The sequence below is a fragment of the Hirundo rustica genome, chromosome 3 (genome assembly GCF_015227805.2).
Source record: "Hirundo rustica isolate bHirRus1 chromosome 3, bHirRus1.pri.v3, whole genome shotgun sequence".
NCBI classification, from domain to species: domain Eukaryota; kingdom Metazoa; phylum Chordata; class Aves; order Passeriformes; family Hirundinidae; genus Hirundo; species Hirundo rustica.
In genome coordinates, this window is record NC_053452.1 from 62,157,375 (window position 1) to 62,177,289 (window position 19,915).

General features: G+C 38.3%; 1 protein-coding gene across 4 annotated transcripts in view; it reads left to right on the forward strand.

Annotated features, from left to right (window-relative positions):
* Nucleotides 1–19,915, forward strand: part of PTPRK (protein tyrosine phosphatase receptor type K) — a 388,737-nt gene that overhangs the window by 362,730 nt on the left and 6,092 nt on the right. For 2 of the 4 annotated variants that reach the window (XM_058419620.1, XM_040057701.2), the window contains 13 exons: nt 2,209–2,393; nt 4,107–4,194; nt 5,011–5,087; nt 5,280–5,297; nt 7,668–7,704; nt 9,495–9,592; nt 10,296–10,412; nt 11,160–11,314; nt 12,433–12,568; nt 14,400–14,549; nt 15,119–15,292; nt 17,888–18,019; nt 18,249–18,374. In XM_058419620.1, coding sequence (XP_058275603.1) covers nt 2,209–2,393; nt 4,107–4,194; nt 5,011–5,087; nt 5,280–5,297; nt 7,668–7,704; nt 9,495–9,592; nt 10,296–10,412; nt 11,160–11,314; nt 12,433–12,568; nt 14,400–14,549; nt 15,119–15,292; nt 17,888–18,019; nt 18,249–18,374 — 1,493 coding nt within the window. The remainder of the gene's footprint in view (nt 1–2,208; nt 2,394–4,106; nt 4,195–5,010; nt 5,088–5,279; nt 5,298–7,667; nt 7,705–9,494; nt 9,593–10,295; nt 10,413–11,159; nt 11,315–12,432; nt 12,569–14,399; nt 14,550–15,118; nt 15,293–17,887; nt 18,020–18,248; nt 18,375–19,915) is intronic. The other 2 variants (XM_058419621.1, XM_040057700.2) reach the window with 1 other exon arrangement.

Here is a 19,915-nt window from a genome sequence, read left to right on the forward strand (position 1 = left end):
AATCAGGTAGCATTCTAAGTCTAAATGCTGAGCTGAGTGGAATAGGCACCCCCATGGCCCACTTATACTGTTTCTGTTAACTGAACTGTATTTTCTCCTTTTTATTGTGTTCATGTTGCTGACTTCACTGAGTTACCTGTTAAAAATCTCAGTTATTATTTTCCAGTCCATTACTCCATTCTGTAGTTATATATTTGGCTTCCCTTTCCAGCACACTCTGTTGTTGCCTTCATCATTCAATTCACCTTGTTGATTTTTGCATTGTGTCCTAAATAATCAAGATAACTTTGAAATCTGATGCTGTGCTTGTGAAGTGCTCATGGTACCTCCCACTCAGTGCTGTACTGCCATGGTATTTTCTGCTGTGGCAGACACAGTTACAGACAGCTGTGAATACCGAGAGCAAGGAACTAACTGAAGAACAGCTTAAGAGTTCCTGTCTGCTTTTTCATATGCTGGTAATGATATTCTGAGCATGTTAATTTTCTCATATAAGCAAACCATTGATAGCTGGAAGAGTACTAATTTTCATTGAGTGGACTGAAATAGTGGAGAGAAGTGGGCACACCATGTAGTAAAAGCAGGGTATCAGTGACCTTGTTCCTTTGGAGCTGCATCATTTGGCCTACTCCATTTTCATACAGCCTTTGCTCAGCCCAGCACAACAAAACAGTTTTCTTCTGCCTTATTTAGAGAAGAGGAATATTTTATGGATTCTAAATCATAGAACATGTTTTTTTATATGAAACTCTTATTACTTTGTAGCTATACTAGTTTTCTTTTTCTTCATGTATAGGTTATTAATGCTGCTCTCCATTGTGCGTACATTAGCACTGTTAGTATGACAATTTTGCTTTTCTCAAGCCCCTATTATTACTCTGATAGTATACTAATGTGGCCCTTATATTTTTTAAATAGCTTTCATTGTTACCTATTGTGAAGATTTAACAACTTTGAATGTCACTTTCTTTTAGCCATTTTCTAATATAGTCCTGAAATAAATTTCTCATGTTCTGTTCACTCATTGTTTTTTGCTGCTTCAATGGGTTAAAGTGCCTATTACTGGTAAGTATTCTGTGAGGAACGGGGAGAACTACAAATCCTGAGGTGGTTTGAAATGTGTGTGATTTAGTATGCGTAACACTACAATAAAAAGTGACTGCTGTATGTCACTCACCTTGTTAGGTAGGTTAGTGAGGCATAAATTAGGTACTGAAATTAGCAACTTGGGTTACAGTTCAAAGAATCAAGTTTCTTAGGAGATTTAATTTCAGAAGGCATTAATAGTGTTTGAATTTTGGTGTGACTGTACGAAAACCAACCCTTGGGGCATTAATTTTTTTTCCTAGAGTGTTTTGCCTCCTAATCTAGATCCTTTGCAAGGAAAATGATAAACTGATTTCAAAGAAGTTTAGGAGGGGTTGGTTACCTACTTCTCATTTCAGTAGCTACTTAGATTAGAATTTTTCTTCCTCTGCAAATTCTTTTGATCTGATAATTACTAGTTTGAATAAAATTACTATTTCACAAAAGGAATTGACAAATGACCTCATGCAGCTTTGACATTTGGTTTTAATATGAGAATTCATGTTGCACAGAGCATTAGAAGAAATTTCTTTGCTTGTACAGGGCAAAAAATTGTGACTGAAATCAGCACACTCAACTCAAGTTTCATTTTTCTACTAAAAGACCTGAGTTAAAATGACCACTCTGTAGTGCTGATTCATCTTCCTAAGTGGAGGTGGTGTTCTGAAGTGGTGGCGTAATTGCTTCTCTTTTTTCCTGGGTTCTCAGTTCATTCTTCGTTTGCTTTAGACAAATGATGTCCTGATGCCGCTATGGAATTATTCTAATTTACTGTTTGAGGTCTAATATTGCCATTGGTATGTATTAGCCCTTAAAAAGTTACTTTGGCTGATAGGGTCTGGAGTTTCCAAGTACATTAATGTCATAAAGTTTTGTAGCTTCAAATAAAATGCCCGTCAGACACCTTTATTGCTGGATGAAAGACTGCAAACTTTTGTATGTGTTTGCCGTTAAATTCTTTTATGTACTTCACAGTATTTATGTGCTGGAGAGTAAGTGCTTTGCGTTCTCAGAAATTAGAGATGTTTTTGAAGGAAGAGGTTCAAAATAGATGTTGATATGTGTAGCAGCATGGGTTACTGCTCTGTGGATACATAATGCACTGATTTTTTGTGAATACAGATGAAAATCACAGTGCAACAGCAGAATCCAGCCGACTCCTGGATGTCCCTCGTTATCTCTGTGAAGGCACAGAATCCCCGTACCAGACTGGGCAGCTGCACCCTGCCATCAGGGTGGCTGATCTCCTGCAGCATATTAACCTGATGAAGACCTCTGACAGCTATGGATTTAAAGAGGAGTATGAGGTGAGATCTCCAGTGGTGGGGCTTTGCTAGGAAAAATCCCTTTGAAATGGGCAGCCTACTGTTTGCATTGTATTGCAAAAGGATGGAACTAAACGTCGTGAGTTTAAGTGAAAAACAGAATAACAGGCATAAGATTCTTATATATGTAACCCAAAAGTGAAATAGCAAATTGAGTCCAATGGTTTGAGCCTTTACAACTGCCTGGTAGAAAATCCCTGTGTGTTTCCTTAGGGTATAAAAAGAATCCTTTTGACATATTGTAAGAAGCTGCCACTCTTTTTTTGTTGGTCTTTAGTGGAAATGCTGTAATTAGTTTTGTGAGCTATTTTTAGTGCAGTTCTCCTGGATTAGGTTAAAGTACAGAATTTAACCTGCCTGGTTTTGCGAGAAACATTGACTGGGACTCGCCTGATTTATTTTAGCATCTCAGTAGGGCAATATTGGGATTTAGCTCCAGCTGAGAAGCAGTAAAGAGATGATAAGGGTAGTAACATCTTGAAGTTCTAATTAAATCTGCCTGAGCATGTCTACTTACAACTTTAATGTTAAAATGGAAACAAGAAATTCCCAGCACTGGAGGTAGAAGATGAGTAGAGATCTGTTTTGCTTCTGATCTCAGAATCTGTTTTGATTCTTTGGGATTAGGATATGAGGCAGGACACACAGTAAAGATGAGAATGGGACTGCCAAGGTTGCTCAAATACAGCTAGGTTTACAATGAGTTTTCTCTGAGTAAGTAATCTCTTCTGATGCAGTTTTCAACCTTCTCTCCTTTCTGCAGCTGTCTCTACTGTAAACATAAGAACTGGAATAAATAAATGTGTGTTTTTTAAAAGAATATTATGCTCTTTTCCTCTCTTTTACTTAAACACGCTTTGTTATGCTCTGCCTAACTGCAAGGCTAAGACCAAGTGTCAGCCACAGCTGGGGGGGAGGGTGTTCCCTGATGCCATATCAGGTGTTTTCCTGCTTGCTACTTCTTCTCTCTCTGTACATGACATCTGTTCCCTGCTTTGGGCTTCTGACTTTGCATTAAAGATCTGATTCCATGGCTACTGTGTATTTTCTGGAGATAACTTACCCAGGATAAGAGATCATCTGGAAGGAAGGAGTAGCATAGATCTACAACAGCAGTAAAATATCTACGGGCAATGAAGAGAAAGACAAGGAGAAATCAAAACTGCTTCTATCAATACTGAGAAATCAAAGTCTTAATAGTTCAAAAATGTAGAATAATTTTGCTAGTGACTAGAGGGAGGGATATGAGGAAAGGCAAAAAGAACAATGAACATTGGCTGAGGAGAGTTCCTGATGTCTCTGTAGGAAGGAAAGATGTTTTGTGAAGTAATGTGTGGAAAACAAACAGGCTGTACAATTACACTGTCTAGGAAAAAGAGTGATCCGTCTCTATACTTTCTCAGTTCTCTGTCATTCCTCCATAGCAAGGATATATAAGCAAGTTTAGCCTTCCAGCAACTACAGGTTTTGAAATCCCTGTGGAGTTCCTCAGTGAGTTGCCCATTTACTGGTAGCAGTCAGGGGAGAGAGGCTCCCTTCTTCTCTAGATGTTTCTGTACCATGGTTCTGCCTGGGTGACTGGGGCAGACGAGCAAAGCTGAACTTACTTTATGGTGGGGCAGTTCTTTTGAACTGTTATTTTTGGAGATAAATTAATGGTCAGAATGTTTTCTTTCGGAACATTTTTATTTATAGAGTTTCTTTGAGGGGCAGTCAGCTTCTTGGGATGTCGCTAAGAAGGATCAAAACAGAACAAAGAACCGCTATGGCAACATTATAGCATGTGAGTATCGGTGTCCTTGGTTTGAGCGATACCTCTACTCGTGCGTTACTCGGGCAGTGCTCTCTCTCCCTTTGCAAGTCTCCGGTGGCACAGCTGCTTAGTACCTGCAGTGGAGATGCAGAACAGTGCCTTTTTCCGCTTTGTTGTTGTTGTTACTGTTGTTGTTCTTCACAGTTCAACTTTCTTCCTTTTATAACTCAGGCTGAATTTTGCATTTGCATCTGTGTTGTGCAAGCTGTGGTAAGCATCTATCAGCAACATGCTGGCACTCATGTGGATGTCGATTCTGTTTATTTGCAGTTTTTGTATTGTTTTACCCATGCAATTGAGCACGCAGGAATCACGGTGCCGGAGAAGTCCCTGAATGGGTAGAGTTACCTCTTCATCGAATCCCACGTGCATTGCTAACTCCTTTCTCTTGATTTCATTAATGTCTCAAAATGAACTTGAGCAGGCTTGGGTTGGAGGTGAGGAAACAGTAATCAGCATTTTTGGTTTTCTAGATTACCAGCAGTGGAGGTGATGTTGAAAGGAACTTTGAGCGAGTAACTTGGTCTCTTTGTGTCTTCTTAACCACATGTAACAGTGCCAATACCTTTCAGCTGCTCCTAATGAAATCTAGTGCATGTTTTTTGAAGTAATTGCAGACCTCAGAAAAATGGTTCTTTGTGATTCTGTGTAAACACCTCGTATTTAAGGACTGTAAATTGTGAGGCACTTATGCCAGCTGATTTTGGTTTTCTAGATGATTTACCATTAATATCTCACTTAAAAACCACACTTCAAAAAGGCTCCGTAACCACTTGGTTTTTACAGATGACCACTCCAGGGTGATTTTGCAACCTGTTGAAGATGATCCATCTTCAGATTACATTAATGCCAACTACATAGATGTGAGTGGAATGTACTGCTTTCTCCCTCTCAATTTGCCAGCTTCTCTATGTGAAATTATTGCATGTTATGCTACAAAATTATTGAAAGTTTTCTTTTATTAAGAACAAATGTACACTTTCCTTGTTCTACGTCCTAGTACTCACTGACATTGTTGTGCTTTCTTTCACATCTGACTTTGGTTTGGGCTGTAGATTTGGCTGTACAGGGATGTAAGTACCACTATATGTGAATAACAGCATCCTATTGTAAATATTTAATATAGATATTGTTATTAATTACTTTTCTCTTCTATTTTTATCAGTTGATAACTGCATGCCTCATCTAATTTATCTCATCTGTTCCTTTAAAATATTTCTTTTTTGTGTGAATATTTTTTGTACCTGTTTTGAAAAGATAATTTAGCCTTTTAGCTTAGCTCTGAATATTATAGGATGTTAGGTAATTCAGGTGAGCCTATCTGTTAAAGAGAATTTGCTGTTCCCATTTTTAGTGGTGATTTTGACCACTAGCTTTTCTTCTCCCCTTCCCACATATATGTAAGAAGCTAGATAGTAGGCTCTGCTGTAGTTGTTTGAAAATATACCTGTGGAGTAGTCGTAATATATGTTTGGCAAAAAAATGAGGGAAAATGACATTTGTTGGTTGGGTTTGGGGGTTTTTTTTAGTTTGTTTTTAACCATGTTATGGACGAGCAATATTTAGCTGGCATTTGCTTTAAGGTGCTAATTTAGGTATTACAAAGTATATACACAAACACTTATATATATATATATATTTTAACACATAATTTTCCTCTCTTCTGAAAAAAAATCTCTAAAATCTGAAATCCCATACTTTAATCAGACTACGAATTAGTTTATGAATTTTATAAACTGGTCCAAATTTTGCAAGGCAACTTGACTGACTTTCCTCTAATTAACACCTTAGGAATAAACAAGTTATATTCAAATTAATTCCAAAGCTGTTTGAAAAGTAGTGGAATAGCTATGACAAGTGTTTTTGAAATACTTTGATTGCTTTTCTTTATAATTGAACCTTAGTAGTTTTTCCTGACCACTTTTAGTTGATAAGTTATTTAAGACCCTTTTGACTTTCCAGGATATAAAGATTTAGCTCCAGATATATTTCTGTGTTTTTATTTGGATATTTTATCATGGCAATCTTTGTGAAATGATAGGCCTGTGATATTTTGCCTGGGGCCCTAGACAAGAAAACTTTCACAGATTTTTAATAATTCCCTGAGGATATTGATTTTGTTATTTAGGAGTGAATCGGATCTCATTAGAAGCAGACAAGAGAGCTACAAGTTAAAACTAGCATTTTACAATTTTTAAGTGACACTTTTATCTTCTTCTCGAAAGCATTACTGAGTGTAAACCCATGTTGCACAGGTTCCACTTCAGTAATTTTAAGCTGTGGCTTTATATTAAGGACTTCAGGAGAAATTATTTTGTCATTTGATGCAATTTTGGTCTCTTGTATAGCCAAGCATAAGATATTCAAAAGGTTTTTTTAGAAACCCTAGAGGAAGGTGCTCTCACTCTAGACAGGATAATGAAGCAGTCTGTGGAAAGGAATATAAACTCCTTGGGTACACTGAAATCCTTCACTTTAGTAGCATCTTGTGAATACCAGAAATCCAAGGGCTTGTACTCCCCTGTAATGCAATACTTCCAGCAAGTGGCCTAATGAAACTTAGCCTAGAGAATAATTGGAGTTATTAACATTTCCATGTTGTGAAATTAAGTATTGTCTTCTCACCAGCAACACTAAACTTCCCCTCCTCTTTGTAGCTAAATTGCTGGCAATGGTCAAAATATACTCTGGATTATTTTCTCAAGTGTAGTAGCTCTTTGTCTTGTAGTGTTTATGAGGACAGTTAGTGCTGTATAGTGCTGCTAGCATTGGCATAGATCCAGCTATCTGGAAAGGCTTAGTAGGGTTATCTATTTACCTATATATATATATATATAATGTGTGTGTAAGCCTGTGTATATACTTGTGTGTATCATACCCACTTGATGCTCACTTTGTGCAGTCAAGCAGATTTCACTGCAGCAGGACCTTGGTTCTGTGCACACACCAATGTGTCTGTCCCCATTAGTCAGGGCTGAGGCACATACCTCCTTGTGCCTTACAGTGATTCTCTGTCTAGAAGAAGACAAAAAGTGTGTATTTTTTCATATTGGCTGAGTTGGGAACACAGATCAGCTGAGAGATAATACGGTGGCAGAGAATTTTTATTAAATTTTATATAAAAGCCCCAGTGTATACAGCTAGGGAAGTAATGTCAGTAGAGGACTCATTTTTAGGTGGAAGGGACCAATCTAGAGTACTCCTTCCTGGTACACTACAATGTCTGTTCAAGTCAAATGTTCTTATTTTCATTTTATCTGTTGTCATTCAAGCTTTTTCAATATTAACTGTTTTTTTAGGTTTTGGGCTTCATGCTGCTCTTAAATATTGGTTTGTTCTGAAAATGTTGTCTAGATATAAGGATTCTGTATTATCCTTATGCTTTTATTTTCCGCTCTCTATTAGTAATATGGTACTCAAACCAACTTATATTGCTGTTTTAGGGATATCAGAGACCAAGTCACTACATTGCAACCCAAGGTAAGGATCTGTCATCTTTAATCAAATCAAACAATTGTTCTCTGTAGTGTTCCACAGTGTTTTGTAAAATAGGAGTAGATGAAAATAAAGCATACCCAGTATTGTGAGTTGTCATCTTGTGCTATGGTAAATTAATAGTGTATGTTAGGGTGGAATGTGAATAAATTCAAAAATTGTACTAATTTATCATGTTAATTAGCTATTGAGCAAATGTGTCAGTGATAAATTCAGCTGATAAGGTCAGAACCTACTACCATGATTTCCAATTATGAAGATGAATAGAGGAAAGAGACATGGACAGAGAAGAGAAGTTTCAACCTGCCTTGAGGCATTTTTCTTTTCATATTACAATGTTTTATTTTACTGTCTACAACTTAGTCCAGGGTGCACTGAAGATAGTAATGATAAATTAAACTCTTTCAGAAAATCTGGTAAAGTAAGGCCAGAGGACAAAGACTCTTTGTACAAAGCAGCAAAGCAAATCTTTGTCATATAACACCCTACTAATAAAAAGAGGTTCTAGAGGAAAAAAAATAATTTCTATTTTTCAGTTTGTATTTCTGATATAACTCCTCACAATGAGCAAAACCAAATAGATTAGTCTAAGATTGCACTGAAATATCAAAGGCTATGATTTAAAGTAAAAATAATTAGATGTGCCATTATTTGATCTGTCAGCATAATCAAATAGCTGTCTGGAAATGTCCTGTTATTTGTCCCTCAGCTGTTGGTAGGTGCACACAGGAAAGTCAAAGTAAAGACTTATTTTAAACCAGGATGCTCAGAGTTCTGTCCACATTTGTTTTTCATTTCCGTGTAAGTGCTGCCTAAATTGGTCTCTGTACAGCATAAAATCTACATTTGTATTTTATTTCTGTTTTACTATGCAAATCATTGCACATAATAATGTGTAAAGGAGAGAAAAAAATATTGCTGCTTTTGTGTGCAGCCCTTGATCTAGCATATGAAGGAATGTGTTTGAGTCTTCAAGTAGCATTTAGGGCTAGTGGTGTGTTTGGCAGCGCTAGGTTTGCAGTTGGACTTGATAATGTTAAAGGTCTTTTCCAGAAAATTGTGTGATTCTATGTCTGTTATATACAGCAATATTTATTGTACTGCTGGATAGTGGTGTGGTAAGGAGCTGTTTTGGAGATTATTATAACAGGGTCAATGCCTCTGTCATTCAACTGAACATTTCTCTGCAGCAGAGCAGAAGGCAACTTAAACATGTGCTTCTCATTTTCCTGACAGAAAAGTACTTACGTTAGTTTAAATACACTTCAGTGGGAAGTTTCTGGCTTAGTGCCTATTTGTGTATCCATGCTTGCCAGGAACTGGATAGTAATTGCACAGTATCTGTACCAGCACCCTCCTGCCTGATACCTCACTCAGGCATGGGCATCTCCTTGGTGAGCACCTGAAAAAACTCATTCTCAACACATCGTATTTAACAAATGTAAAACAAAACTGGAAGAGTAATTATAGATGCAGTCATACATTGCTGTGTCCTTGTAGTTCTCAAGCAACTTCTGTCATTTTGCTACATGAAACCCCTGCCATTATTTTCTTTCAAGTGGTAATGCAGTTAAATTGAGAATATCCAGCATTGGTTAGAACTAACAATATAATCTGGAAACCGGCACAATGGCATGATGACGTGATTTCACAAAGCTTTCTTCTCTGAGCAAATGTGCTCACATGCATCAGCTCTCAAACACACTGGATTTTATTCTTAGCATTCACTTTGACTGCTTTTTTTGCAGAATATTACCTGTAATTTTTTCTTACAGGTCCAGTTCATGAGACTGTGTATGACTTCTGGAGAATGATATGGCAGGAGCAGTCAGCTTGTGTTGTTATGGTCACAAATTTAGTGGAAGTTGGAAGAGTAAGTTTCTGATTTTTTTTTTTTCTTTCAATACTGCAAGCTTAAAGAAAAAAAATGCTGACGAGACATACCATGGGCAGAATGTAGAAGGGTCATATGAAGGGCAGCTCTGCATCCTGTGGGGGCAAGGGGAAGGAGTCTAGGCAATGTTGCAGTTATGGTATTGTCTAAAAGCAAATTCTGCAAACTGATGCTGTATTGTTTCATGTGTAGTTGAAAATTGTCTGAATCCAAAATTCATATTTCAGCAGAAGAGATTTATATAGTGCCACTCAAATGAGAAGATTAGTGGAGGAAATGTGCTTCTATATCAGTCGCTAGAAATCAGGAAATTATTTACAGTTTAGTAGTAACACATACCTCAGGGAAGTCTATAAAGTATCTGGGATTACTTGCAACAGTTTGATTATGGGTACAAAATGCATCACAGTTTAGCATAAGTGGAAATATATTCCATGGCTCAGCATTAAAGAAAATACAAATGCTCATTCAGAAGTGATTTGACACCTAAGTACAGCTGTGTAAAGCAGTGGAAACTCCTTGTAGCTAGAGCTTAACTTGACATAACAGCCACTAGCCCTGACAAGCCACATGAATGCACGGTCATTTTGGAAATAAATGCAGTGTAATGCAGTACATGCAATATTGTATCCTCAAGCTTTTCTTTCCTCTTGGTGTAAAATCATACCCATTTTTTATTTAGGTCAAGTGTTACAAGTACTGGCCTGACGACACTGAAGTTTATGGGGACTTCAAAGTGACTTGTGTAGAGATGGAGCCCCTCGCAGAATATGTTGTCAGGACCTTCACTCTGGGAAGGGTGAGCTCGTTTTGGAAGTCCTTAGCAAAATACTGTTTCCTGGTAGCAAGGAAGATGAAAGGAGCTATGCTGATGTTTCTGTGGAATACCAAATCCCTCTGGCTTGTTAGCTGGGCCACAGTGTAGGCAGCCTTACCTTATCATGGGAGCTATGAATTGCATCAATGCACACAAGCATGCATCTCACCATGGGACTTGGAACTTCCTCAGAAATGTCAACTGCTGCCATCCCCTCTCTGACAGTCACCTATTCTCCACAGCCACACTTGTGAGCTAAACTCAAGTCCCAGATTAAGACTCATGCCTGCTGTTCATCCGTATGCACTCTGTCCTGACCGCCACTGAGACAGTCTCAATCAAAGGACAAATTCCGTGACTGCTCTATGTGATACAGTTGTGGTCTTATGCTAAATTATACTTGCCTTTAAATGTAGCAGGCTCTTGTCCTAGTTAGCAAAACTTCTGAAAATGAATGTGAAGTGCAACAAAGTCTATTAAAAAATCTTCACTGTAGCTAAACTAGCACACCTAAAGTTAAAATTACAAACTTCAAAATTATAATAACCCAATGACATTTCTAAGCTTCCTATGGATTTTTGCTTTAAATAATTGATGAAATTATGCAAACTGCATGTAGATTCTGTCAGTATGTGTGATCATTATTTAAGTCATTTGAGTCAGATAATGTCTAGTCTATGAAATACTTTGAATTTCATAACTTTTTTTTTTTTTTTTTGCCTTTTACAGAGGGGCTACAATGAAATCCGTGAAGTTAAACAGTTTCATTTCACTGGCTGGCCAGATCATGGAGTTCCTTACAATGCCACAGGCCTGCTTTCCTTTATACGGAGAGTCAAATTATCTAACCCTCCTAGTGCAGGGCCTATTGTTGTCCACTGCAGGTGTGTACAGAAGGTGGAGATTTTTATTTTTCACAACTATTTATATGGTTATTTACAGCAGTCTCTTCTGAAGCATCCATCATTTTGAAGTGCTCTGCTTTGGTTGTTCCCTTTTTGAATTGCCTAATTCACACTGCAGTAGGATTTGGCTGTCTACAGCAATGTTTGAAAATAACCAGATTCTAGTACACTTTTCTTAAATACAATAGTCTGAGATTTTCTTTTTCCTGCAACAGCTGCACCAGCTAAATCATGATACTCCAGGCTATCGTTTTAGGTAGCCTTCAACAATTTTGTGACAGTCTTTGAGAGTGAGTTTAGTTACATCTGCTTTGATAGCTTTGTGTTGCATATAATGTCTGAACAGATTATTAATTTAAAGCAAAGTAAGCAAGTAGATGAGGAAAGATGGAATGAGGTTAGTGACAACAAATATAGAATGTTTCCCCTATGCAGATTTTGCAGGGTTATGTTGTTGGGACACAGTCATTTAACAAATAAAATTTGCTTTCTAACAAATATTTGATTTATTTAAATACTTTAGTCAAACGTTTAATTACATTTTGTAGATAAAATTACTCATCCTTTACAGATTTTAATAATTCACTGTGCAAAAACTGTCCATAGCTTTCTGTAAAGCCAAAATAAATCATGAGTGAATCTTCTGGATATTGTTAATTGTGCTGTCTAGCTTGGAACTTGGCTGGTAAAACATACATTTGAGTTTCTTATTGTAATAGATCACTTAAAAATTGTTCTTAGCCTTATTAAAGAGAAACAAGTTCTATAATATTCTGAAGCCCATAAGTTTAATCATTCTTCAGATTTTAGTTAAACTAATTTCTTTTTTAATTTAAGTATTGAACTGGATGATAAAAGGTATAAACTTTTTTTCCTTTTTGCTGTTACTTAGTGAATCAAATGTGATGGAAAATGTTGTTTTGAACACATCAAAAGATTTAAAGGACGTTATAGTGAGAAGGAGAGAAGATAAAAATTAGATAGTGGCTGTGATGAAAAACCAAATGATTTTATAAAAATGCTCTCAATAATGGTTATAAAGTTTGTAGATGTTTCTCTGGGGCTATTTGCTAACAGTATCTACTGATTCTTTCCAGTGCTGGTGCTGGACGGACAGGCTGTTATATCGTGATCGATATCATGTTAGATATGGCAGAAAGAGAAGGTGTTGTGGACATCTACAACTGTGTCAAAGCTTTGCGGTCCCGGCGCATCAACATGGTACAAACTGAGGTACAGCAGTTGGCCTTTGAAGCACCTGACACTTTTTGAAACCTTCTAGGTCAGAATTACACTGTGACTCTGAAAAGAGCAGGCAGTGGCCCTGTCGAGGGGGTACCTCCACTGGGGACCACCGCTCATTTTAAAAGCCCCCAGAAGCAGGGTGGTGCAACAAATCTACCTACTCTTGTAGAAACTCTTCACAGGAACAAGTGCCTGCCTGACTTGGTAATAAAAGAAAAGAAAGAAGAATTTTTGCATGGAAGACTTTACATTAGGAGAGTCTGGGATGTCTCTCCCCAGCTCTGGTATCAGCAATCCCAGGATCCCAAGGCTGCCACTTGTTTTAGACAGCCTCCAAACACTTTATTGATAAATTGACTGGTGAACTTTATGTCCATTTCACATTCTCTTTTCAATTCTGTTTTTGTTTGCTTTATTAACCTTGCTGCAAATTGTTTCCATATTTTTACTCTTGGTCTTTCAACATGCCTTCCGCAGCTTCACGATAAAACTATTGCCTTAGGAATGAAGTTCTAAGAGCTCCCACTCTGCCACCAGAGTACCACTGAGCTTCCAAAGAAACACAGGTCACTGGTTTATACTGGCAGATTACCTGAAGTGGTTTACCACTTCTCTCTCCTGCCTTCCATAAAGACATGTACCTGAGATGTTACTTCACCTGTGACCACATGGAAATCTCTGCAGTTGGCAGCCAAACATGTCATTGTAATTTGGTGCAGTTTTTATTTCATGCTGCAACCTATGCCAGTTGAACAGATGGTCCTGGTCAACTATTCCTGCTACAGGACCATTAACCTTTGGGAAGTACATGGGGTAAAGTATTTCAGTGTGGCTGCTTTAACCCTCCCTGTTTAACCTGCACTTGCATGTGGATTAACACACCTACTATTATTCCTTTCTCTCCCTTTTGCTTCTTACCTCTTGCCTTCTCTCAGAGGTTCATACTTGCACAGCAAAATAAAGCTGTCATTGCATCAAGTTCTTGTGATAGTCATACAGTCAGCAGTGATGCCAATAGCTCCATAGCTGTGTGGGTAAGGCTGTAGAGACAGAAGGTGGCTGTGGTCCCTGGACACGTGCTGTTTAGACAGGCACATGTTAAATGTTGTGCTCTTGAGAACCTTGTTGGTATTCACAATATAGCTACTTGAGGCTGGCACTGTTCTAGACAAGGTTTACATCTATTACTATCAGGGTGAGTAAATACAATGGGCATTTTGTGTAAAAATTGACAGGAGGCCTAACTGAAATAGTAATGCCGTTATCTAGGACTCAGGCTATCTCAGGGCAAGTTAGTAAAAAATGGGAGGAAATGGTGCTTCTGTTGGAACACACTGTCATTTATTACTGGCCTAGGGCCAAGTATGAGGCAACTGATGCACTGGCTTGCACATGCATAAGGAGAATGCAGCGTGCCAAATACTTGCTAATCATACTACTAGTACTTGAAGCAATTTACACTTTCTGCTAACATCAGAAGATTGAAAGCTATTAAAAAAATTGATAAAGCAAACAAGTCTTTGGCATATGCACAGAAACCCACAAGCGCTACAAGAAAACTGAAAATCTCCTCTTAAATAAATTACTATTCCTGCTCTGTTAAGTTTTACTGAATTTAAGTTGGTCCTGAAGAAAACATCCTTGTTCACTGCACCCCAATAAGAACAAGACTGTTTGTGTTAAAGCATTATTTAATGTATTGATGGATAGTAATTTGAATGGGTTTAAGAGTGTGCGGTAGGCCTGTTTATCCTAAAAGCAAGAAAGTTCTGTTGGCTTTAAATGGCTAAAATTTTTTGTTCTTTTCCTAATTTGACAGGAGCAGTACATCTTTATTCACGATGCCATTCTAGAAGCTTGCTTGTGTGGAGAAACTGCCATTCCTGTCTGCGAATTCAAAGCCGCTTATTTTGATATGATTAGAATAGACTCTCAGACAAACTCTTCACATCTCAAAGATGAGTTTCAGGTATTCACAGTTCCTACTAACTCTTGATGTGACAACAATATTTTTTTGCCTCTAGATACATTTAATTTATTTTAAGGAAAAGGTCTTTCATATGACTTTTATAGCAATTAGTCCCTAACTTTTTGTCTACAAAATAGACCCCTGTTTATGTGCTTTGCAAAATTGTTTTCAATACAGAATATTCTCATTTTAATAAAATGGCAGGAAATATCTGTCTGAAATAAGGACCAGTGAGTAGGAGCCAGAGAGAGTTTTGGCTTGCATTTGTACATCGAAGGCACAGCTTTTTAGGGCTCCAAAGGATCCTTTTTGTTTTATTCCTATCGGAAGGGATGGTGTCATGCGGAATGTGTTCAGTTGTACACGGAGTGCCTGTAAACCAGCAGCTTAACCCCCCTTGCAAAGCCCCAGAATGTCCAACAAACAGACAGGAGCTTGCAGTTGCTAATGTCTTCCTGCTAATGCCTCATATTTTCTCATACTGCAATATTTTACATTAAAACTTGGGTACTCTTGAGTCCCATGTGTGTTAGCTCAGCATGCTAAAACAAGCGTCCTTTTTCCCTTAGACCCTGAATTCTGTGACCCCTCGCCTGCAGGCAGAGGACTGCAGCATCGCCTGCTTGCCAAGGAACCACGACAAGAACCGCTTCATGGATATGCTTCCACCTGACAGATGTCTGCCTTTCTTAATTACTATTGATGGGGAGAGCAGCAACTACATCAATGCTGCTCTTATGGACGTAAGAGACTACCTTCTTTGTCTGCATAGCGTGCCACGGAAAGCTCTGTAATGTGAGAGAGAGCACTTGCTGGTTTAAGAAAGGGTAATTCTGTTACTGCAGTGCCCAGTAAAACAGTCCTAATGAAGATTGGGGGGGGGAAGGGCAAGAAGCCCCCATCAGCTTTGTGCTTTTTGCTCAAAAGGTTTGTTATCTTCAGTCTTTGGCATCCTTGTGGGACCCACTGGAAATCTCACCTTTTTAATGGCATTATATAAAGCTCTAGTGTCCAGACCTCCAAATCTCAAATCTCAGCAGGATCTCCAAAATCTGCTGTTTGTTAGGAAATGTTATCTATCTGAGCATGAGGTTATTATCACTATTTCATAAAAAAGTCTTTCTATATTGAGGCAGGAGCAACAGAGGAGGAAAAAATTGTTTTCTTGGTATGTTTGGGTATAAAATATAGGATTGGGGGTTTTGTTGTTTACATTTTGAGCTGCAGCTCTTTAATGTTGAAGTCTGAGTAACAGAAACACTGTCAGGGGAAAAGGTGAATTAATGGGAAAAATGGAGTTGAACCTGCTTATATGTGTCTGATCGATAAAGCAGTTCATGTGCTGCCAGATACCTGCCTGTGCCTCCCATTAGCATTTCCAAAGTTAGACCCCTTAAGCCACTTTTACTGTAAATACCTAAATAAATGGCCTGATATCCAGGAGAATCTCCACTTCCTCAAAAATGAAATACTGTCAGAAACTGCCATGTCAAGGAGAGATGCTGAAATAAAATGGCAAATAGCAGCAGAAATCATCAGAAACATACTGATGGGTATAGTCATCCTTGAGTTCTGCCTGAGCTAGTGCAGAAAATGAACTGGTGGCAAAATGGAGCTCCTAATCTCACAACTAGCTTATTGTGTCAAAAAATAGAGGAGTGGCATGTGTAAGACCAATGTATTAGGGTGTCACAGGGGCTGAACAGATGAATTAGAGTAGCGAACAGAATTCCAGTAGCAAAAATTGTTTAGAATTGCAGTTAAAATTGCATGAAGCACCTGAATAAAACTGATGTGCTATGAACCAACCAAGAGAGCTGCACAGAGGAGTGTGGTTTGGGCTGAAAGGAAGACAACGCAGGCTGTGGGGGGCAGGAGGGCTCTGAGTGTGCAACAGCATGTGGCAGGTAGGGACATGAACCAAGCAATATATTAATGGACCAGCAATAAGAGACAAGTTAGAAAAGGCAGAAATGGTAGCAATAAAAGGAAAAACAGCAGCAGGAAAAAAAAGGTATTATATTTCAATGAAGGCATATAACAAGGTTATACATAAAGGGTTAAAATTCTGAGTAACACAAGTTGGCGTCTTTTGCCTTTTCTCTTCTGGTTGTTTCTTTTAAAAGTGATTTATTCAGAGAAGAGGAACTACACCTGGACAAGAAAAAAGGACTTTCAATAAAAAAAAAAAAAAAAAAAAACAGAAAGAGAAACTTACCCTTTACCTTTCTCTTATCTTGAGAAACATTAGAAATTATGGGGAAGGGGGGTAGGACAACATCAGCTAGGACATGTTTTATTTCCTAAAAGCACAGGGAAAAACCAAAATTGGTTGGCCCTGTGTTGTCCCTGGGCAGTTCTAGGAAGTAGGACATGAGCTGCTGCTACCTCAATATCCTTCCTGCATCAGAAAAGGTAACAAAAACCTAGATTAAAAAAATCAACAACCTCCTTAATCTTTTGTCAAACAAGTACTGATGCTAAAGACATTGCCAACAAGTTATTGGAGGGTATGTTGATATATTGCACATAAAGATCTATTAGATTAATCTTCAAATGAGCAAGCTTTCATAGCAAAAGTGGTTTATCTACCCTACCAGGTATTTCTCCTGGGTTAATTTACTCTTCCATGGACGGTTAAAAATTGCCTGCAAAAGACTTCTGATATCTCCTCTTCTGCTTGCTGCTCATAATACATCTGCAGCAGGAAAAATAGCCCTTCAGCTGTTAATTGCATCTCAGTTGCTGTGCAAGGCTGGAAATCCCTATTTACAGTTGTGTACAACCAACCCAGCATACAAAAAATGGAACTTGAAGCCATGACAGGAAATAGTATTTTGCTGTTAATTTATGCTTTCTGCTGGAAATGGGTCCCAGTGATCCTGAAAGTCAGTTCTGTGGGTGTCCCTGTGACTGTGCATTGTGAAACAGAGTTTGGGATTGAGTTTAGTCCCCAGTTTGGTCGCAAAGTTCATATAAAACCTACATGAGGTGGAGAGGGTGATCTTGTGAGACCTCTGCACCCCTCTCTGCATCGTGGGGTGAAGGTTCCCTGCTTGGCTTCTGGACACAGGACCTAGAGCATCTTCACTGCCTGGTGTGTATCTGACTGTAAAAACAGAGCTTGCTCTGTAGCCAAGAAGGCAGACCTGAGCAGAGTAACCTCTTTGTCCTTATTGGAGATGATAATGTATTTTTAACTTTCATTTATAATGTATTTTTTACTTTATATGAAGTAACTGATGTCACAGGTTTGTTCTATTTTTATGTTTTGTTCTGTTTCAGTAGAATTCAAGTACTTCCCATACCAGCACTAATGAAATTGTTTGCTTTTACAGAGCTACAGGCAGCCAGCAGCTTTTATCGTCACACAACATCCTTTACCAAACACTGTGAAAGATTTCTGGAGATTAGTATATGACTATGGCTGTACTTCTCTTGTGATGCTAAATGAAGTCGACTTAGCCCAGGTTAGTTTGGAGCTTGAGTTTTCCATGTACAGTCACACGCTTTAATCACTCTGGATTTACTACATGATGAAAATGTAGAGCAATGCAGTGACCTTACAATTATTCTCTGCTTTACAACAACTATCAACACTAGTGCTCAGCAAAGGTTAGGTGAGATGCCTGCAGTGGAATTAGGCAGTGCTCAGGTTGTAAGTTTCTATTTACTTATGCCTGTTTTGCTCTGGCACAGGGCTGCCCACAATACTGGCCTGAGGAAGGGATACTGCGGTACGGCCCCATCCAGGTGGAATGCATGTCGTGTTCAATGGACTGCGATGTCATAAACCGAATTTTCAGGATATGCAATCTAACAAGAGTAAGGATTTATTCTAACACTATGTGACAGAAAAATGTGTCATTTTTCATGCTCTCTAGGCTCTTGTGCTTTCTAATTTTGAATGATAGTAAAATACTAATGTTCGTATGACATTACCTAGAAAAGAGTCAGTCAAGCATCAGTATCTAATACTGATTTCTAGTACTTTTCTACAGCTGCAGTACTTTTCTACACTAAGCAGAGAGAGATTTAAGGTCAAGGGATGTTGCTCTGAGGCACTCTCCCTGACGCGTGAGAATATTCTGTTTGTTTGTTGTACAGTAAAAGAAATATCCCTGTAATGAACATGTACTGACATGCGTTTAGTTCATAGCTTTGGTTAGATGTTTTCTGTGGTGAATCACGAACAGAAGCACTGGGGCTGATTATACAGCTAGCACCTTCTCAGCCTAAGATGTGAAAACCACAACAGGAAAGGGAGACTGTGGCGCCCTGCAAAGCAGGGTGTGATGAAACACTGAAAATTCCTCTAATGGGTTCTGCCACCACTGTGTCTCAACCTACAGTTGTAATTTTTTCTCAACTTCAGTAGCAGTGCCGTTCTTGTCAGTTCTTTCATACTTTAGACTGTCTTACCTTTTTGCTGTCCCACAGTGTTCCACACTCTCACAGCATCTTCTTAAACCCTGCTTGCCATACAGTGTTTCCTCTTTAGCTCACCTCTATGAATTGCTTACTTATGCTGCCTAAAGTGTTACGGCCTCTTGTGCCACCAGTCTATGTACAACTAACCAGCAATCCCTGTTTGACTTACCATGACTGCTCTTTATCTTCCATTGAATACTGAACTTATCACAACTGCTAGTGCATCTTGAGTGTATGTTTAACTCTCGTTAATCTTGAATGATAACTGTGGGGAAAATTAATTACTGTGTCCACAAAGATCTTTCATGTTCTTTCTCTTTGTTTTCTTTTCTCTTGGTCACATTTTCATTTTTCAAAGGGTAAAGATTAGTTTTCATGTGCGTAGTATTTTACTCAATTCTTTTTTTTTTCTTATATTCCCAATTACAAAAAACATTTTCAACTCTTCTTGGAAACTACAGGAAACTAAGGTGTGGGCACACTGGCAAATATTACACCACAGCGCGCTTTTTTCTTGTATTTTGAGACTTCCTCTTTTTTCTTCTTCTTTTTTTCTTCTTTTTTTTTTTTTTTCTATTTCTTCCTTTTCTATGATGCTTTGATTTTCTACTCCTCAACTTCTCTTTGTCTCACATGCCCTTTTGCTCATAAGCCTTGCTCTTAAAAAATCTCTCTTCTCCATTCTTAGTTTTCTAAAATCCACATTCCTACTTGCCATCTTCAGCTTCAAGAAACTAGATAGACTATTTATTCTTCCTGTTATTGAGGCCTTTCTTGTGACAGTCTAATTCTATTCAAAGCTCTCCCTGTGTCACATTTAGCACGTGGAAGGCTCAGAGACTGGCAGCAAGGCTGTCATGATTATCGTAGTCTGGCACAAAGGGAAGACTTCAAGGACAGCAGTCATGTTTTTGCACCAGTGTTACTTGTTAATT